At 35.2% G+C, this 5,009-nt stretch overlaps 1 protein-coding gene across 6 annotated transcripts; it reads right to left on the reverse strand.

Moving 5' to 3' along the window:
• Nucleotides 1-4,010, reverse strand: LOC7467854 (bifunctional riboflavin kinase/FMN phosphatase). 6 transcript variants are annotated; one of them, XM_002302178.4, is made up of 12 exons: nt 3,852-4,010; nt 3,697-3,742; nt 3,455-3,582; nt 3,159-3,345; nt 2,674-2,804; nt 2,456-2,525; nt 2,280-2,345; nt 1,242-1,393; nt 1,056-1,151; nt 688-839; nt 530-613; nt 1-397 (listed from the first exon to the last, which is right to left on the reverse strand). In XM_002302178.4, the coding sequence occupies exons 3-12, from the start codon at nt 3,528-3,530 to the stop codon at nt 266-268; spliced, it is 1,146 nt and encodes a 381-aa protein (XP_002302214.4). In that variant the 5' UTR covers nt 3,531-3,582; nt 3,697-3,742; nt 3,852-4,010; the 3' UTR covers nt 1-265. The 6 variants fall into 6 exon arrangements, with proteins under 6 accessions (XP_002302214.4, XP_024450253.2, XP_024450254.2 ...); XM_024594485.2 differs by having other exon boundaries at nt 3,692-3,742; XM_024594486.2 differs by having other exon boundaries at nt 3,455-3,742.
• Nucleotides 4,011-5,009: the final 999 nt, after the last annotated feature.

Consider the following 5,009-nt stretch of genomic DNA (forward strand, 5'->3'; position numbering starts at 1 on the left):
TGAAACTGAAACATTAGTCTGCATAACAGCTTCCCAGCTATAATTCAAGTACATTATCGAGATAAATATTCAGTAACAATAATCGGGGGCTCTCGGGGCACAGTTTCATTTTTATACCCACAGTGATTACGAGCCAGGCCTAAGATTTCATGAAAAGAGAGAGCAATACGGTCACAATGAATGCCTTCTACAATGAACAAAAGAGGTTTGCAGTAAGGGCTCTGGAAAAATTAAGGATCATAAAGTTTATGGATGCTTGCTATGGTTACAGGGAAGAGCCTTTCAAATACGGGTCATCCCTATATTTCGAGTACGTTGGAATGTCTAGAGCTCTCTCTGCAATTCTTCTATCCTCATGAATCTTTGCTATCAAGCTCTCAAGCGATGAAAAATTGGCCTGTAGTTTTTCAAAACCAAAATTTAGTGAAAAAGGGAATGCAAGACGCTGATGACAAAGGATGCAGAAAGAACACCAATTAGCGTGATATAACAAGGAATACAAAAAGGATACCGTGAGAGTTGATTATACCTCTGGTCGAATATAGCCAACTACCACAAGGCGCAATTCCTCACCATAAAAATCCCCATCAAATTCATGAAGCAACCAAGGTTCCTACAATACAAATTAGATTAAGAGAATAGATTAAGGCATGCACAGGTCATCACTTATGTCAGTGTCAAACTTACTATAGTCTTTTCGGTGTTGTTAAAATATGGGTTCCAACCAATACTCATGACCATTTTGTAAAGACCTTGCGATGATAATCCAGCCCAACCAAAATAAACACCTGATGGATGTTCTGAAAGAAGTGCTGAATAACCTTTGGTAGATAAATTAGCTGAAAAATACAAATAAACTTGTTAGATGATGGAATGACATAGAAGTCATCATAGAGAACATGGATAACCCATTTTTATGCTCAAATTCATTGAAACAAAGTGTGACACCAAGGTCAGATAAGTAGTGAAGTAGATTCCCAAAAAACTGATGATGTTATTCAACATGCACAACTTCAGACACAACACATAAAGAGAACACATAGGAAGATACATACCAGTTGGGATTCCAAGAACCTTTGAGCCACGACCAAATCCCTTGACCACAGGACCGCCAATATGCCAAGGTTCGATAGGCAAAGTACCCTCCATCCCTGCAATCACAGATCAATTTTCTCACGAGAACTAGAATGAAAAGAAAATAAAGGCAACTTCAACATTGACACAGGTCTTTTGGGATTTACAATCTTCAAATGGAGGGAGGCCCCACAATTCAGGTTGTAAATCAAGCAGAGAATTGATAACTTCATCTGCTTCTGTATAAAGATGAGATTTTGGAATGGATGGTACAGCAACTACTTCCATGCCAGCGGCCTTACCACCAGTAACACCTGGCCTGACATAGCCACAACCTTTCCAAAATCAGTAAAAGGAACTTTGTGATAGAAAGCAGGCACACATTTCTACTTTCCCATGTACTTTATTGAGAAACAACAATATTTTGATGTTATTCGGTTCAAAAATTAGAGTGCACAGACAGAAGGAGACAATGGTGGAGAGGGTAGTGGTATTCCCACTCCACATTTTTTGTTATGACTAATATAACATTCTTTAATATTTTTTTAATCATATACAATAAATATGGAAAAATTCCTTAAGTTAAATCTAATAAAAAATCAACTAGTACTCATGATCAAATTAGAGTTTCAGCATATAATATTGGTGCATGGAGCATCTTTATTTGACTTGTGATCTAAGCATAGATGCTCGGTACTGCATGAATATATCCCCCATAACAATCATGAGGCAAAAGGTCTCGAAAAAAAAAGTTGAGATGTCTTTTGATAGAATAAATCTATAATATTTTACCATCATCGATTCTTATTCTTGTTTTTGTTTCAGTATATGATTATGTTAATGAACATATAATAAAGTGGGCTACTTAAATATTTGATCCTATATTTTATTTAATAATTAGAAAACATATAAAAAAAGTTCATAATTGTCATTTCAACAAAATATGAAGCGGGAACACCATCCTAGTGGAAAAGCTGAAAACAAATGCAATAGGGGTTAAGTACTAAAGACATTGTGATTCTTGATCAAATCCTACGCCAACTTAAACTGTCAGTCAGAATTAGACTGCTTGAAAGTAATTAACTTTTGGATCATCATTTTTTAGGACTGCAACACTCACAGTATTTCTTCATAGAGCTAGGAGACACAGTTAGACAAATCAAAAGGTTTACTACAATAATAACTTATGTGTTAAACTCACTCACAAAGAATCTTCAATCACAAGGCAGCTGGATGGTTTGACATTTAGCCTTTTAGCAGCTTCCAAAAATCTAGAATGACAACCTTACAAAGTCAGAATCCAAGAACATTTGTGACTTTTCAGTCAAACAAGATTGATAATCCAAAAAAAAGTAAAATACAAATTGTAAATGTATCTTACATTTCAGGAGATGGCTTTCCTGTTCTCACTTCATCACCAGCAATGATGACAGAAAAGGATCCCTTCCAGCCTGTAAGCAGGTATAATGAGCAACCAAGCAAGTAGAGTACGAATGCAGTTCAAGTTTGACTCTTTGCTATGCCACCCTAGCTAATTTTCAAAAGAAGCAACAGGAAATAAAACCTATCAGTTTCATTAAATTTCTTAAACAAACCCACCCTGATGGTAAGAAATTTTGGATTCTATATTTGCCCTTGGAGAGTTTGAAGCCAATGCCATAGGCACATTATGACTACTCAAATGTTTTATTAACCGATTGGCACCAGGAAGAGCCTTAATGCTGCACCACCTTCAAATTGATAAAAGACCCAAGTGTCAATTACTTCCAATATATAAGATCAAGTGCGTGCACACAACAGTCAGAAATTCAAATTTTTCATAAGAAAGTCCTACTATTCCATGTTTTAGGAAAAGAAAATCATAAACAGAAAAACATAGAGGCAGCAAAATGGCAATCTAACAGTTTGTTTATTTTATCTTTACACATCTATTTGGTCACATGATCAACCATGTACACAAGTCAACTATGTGTTTCAAGTAAACCCACTGACTTACAAAAAACATTAGATAATATTTTCGAGATGCCTTCACAAAAGATCCCAGATCCACATACATAGTGCATAGGAGTGTAGAGATAAATTACTGATCATAGAGCAATGGGGTGATTTGAGTCAGAAAATCATCAGTTGAACAAGGAAGCTCGTAATCTTCCACCACAGCAGCAGCAGCTTCCAAAGGTGTCTTTCCCACTATTTTTTGAGTTTCCCTCCCATCCCATTGTTTTCCATACTTGACCACGAAAACTTTCAAAACATCGCTCACTATGCCATCTGTGCCATTAAATCGAAGAACAATTATGTCCACACACAAGCAAAAATGTGACAGCGAAAACGACCATGTAAGTAAAATGAAAAATGAATCCAAAGTGCAAAAGCTGACCTGTATGAAGAAGGGTACCATCCAAATCAAGAATAACAGCAGATACTAACTTCTTCAAAGGCTTTGCAATCGACATTTTTAATAACTATATATCAACAGTAAAATTTATGTTCATGTGAAGACTAACCCTGAAATTGAAGCAAAAAACAGATCATCAATAACCAGAACATGCCCAGTAACATATTCAAACTCAAAAGCAATCCATTCCACCAAATGGGCACTTAAAAACAGGCAGACCTCACCCCTTCGTTACCAAACAAGCTCGGAAAGAAGAAAACAACAATTTGCCTGAAAAGTAACATGGGTCTTTTATCAAACAACGTCTGTTCAATTATGATGAGAGGTAAAATTCCCAGATTTTCTACGATGAAATTGTAACAGTTAATGGGGGGCTTACAGCAGATTAACAGACAAAACACGAAAGATTAGAGAAGCAAGACACAGGCATCGTTAAGGAATCGAAGAAAGTGAAAGGAAATAAATATTCCACGTTACTCCTCGCTGCAGTAGCAATTTATACTATAGCCGAAGTTTTTTTTTCCAAATTTTATCCTCAAATCTTCTTTTTTTAATTGCATTCTTTTATAATCAATTTGATTTGATGCTCAATTTGTAAAAAAATATTATGAAAAACAAATTCGAGGATCTAAATGTAAATAAAAAAAACCATGGCCATTGTAAAATTGAGGGAAAAGTACTTTTTCATTCTTATACTTTTATTTTCCTAAGATTTTGTAATTTCAAATTTGAACCAAAAGTTCATTTCTTTTACATTTTAATCTTTATAAGCGAGAAAATAGAGATTTTTTTACTAAAACGCCTCACTAAAACACTATAAACATATATAGTAGAGCCTAAATTTATATTCAACTTTATTTTTTAATAACATCCTTCACAATTGTTAACAGAAAAAAATCCAATAAAAAAGAATCAAAATGTAAAATAATGAGAAGCTCCTGGCCTATGTGAGATTGGGGGGAATTGTTTTTCCCTCTTATCATTTTCTTTTCCTACCTTTATAGTCCCTATAATTTTTATAATTTTAAATTTGAGCTATAAGTGCATTTCATTTATATTTTAGTTAGGAGTGATTATTTTCGGTTCGGTTCGGTTTTTATCAAAAAAAGTAACCAAACCGAATTTTTTTTTTTGAAAAAAAAAACCGAAACCGAACCGAAACCGGGTCAAACCGGCCTGTTTCGGTTCGGTTCGGTTTTTTAGGGAAAAAACCGGTTCAAACCGGTTTGGCTCGGTTTTTCCGGTTTTGGCTCGGTTTTCTTGGTTTTGGCTCTGTTTTTTCCGGTTTTGGCTCGGTTTTTCCGGTTTGGCTCGGTTTTGGCTCGGTTTTTTTTCCGGTTTTTTGTCGGTTTCGGTTCGGTTCGGTTCGGTTCGGTTTTTTGTTTATAAAACCGAACCGGCCGGTTTTTTCAAAAAATTAATCGGTTTAATCGGTTTTTTTTTCGGTTCGGTTTTTTCGGTTAATTTTTTTCTGGTTTTCTCGGTTTAATTGGTTTTCCGGTTTTTTTGCTCACCCCTAATTTTAGTCCCCATAAGT

This window comes from Populus trichocarpa, chromosome 2 (assembly GCF_000002775.5).
Source record: "Populus trichocarpa isolate Nisqually-1 chromosome 2, P.trichocarpa_v4.1, whole genome shotgun sequence".
In the NCBI taxonomy this organism is placed as follows: domain Eukaryota; kingdom Viridiplantae; phylum Streptophyta; class Magnoliopsida; order Malpighiales; family Salicaceae; genus Populus; species Populus trichocarpa.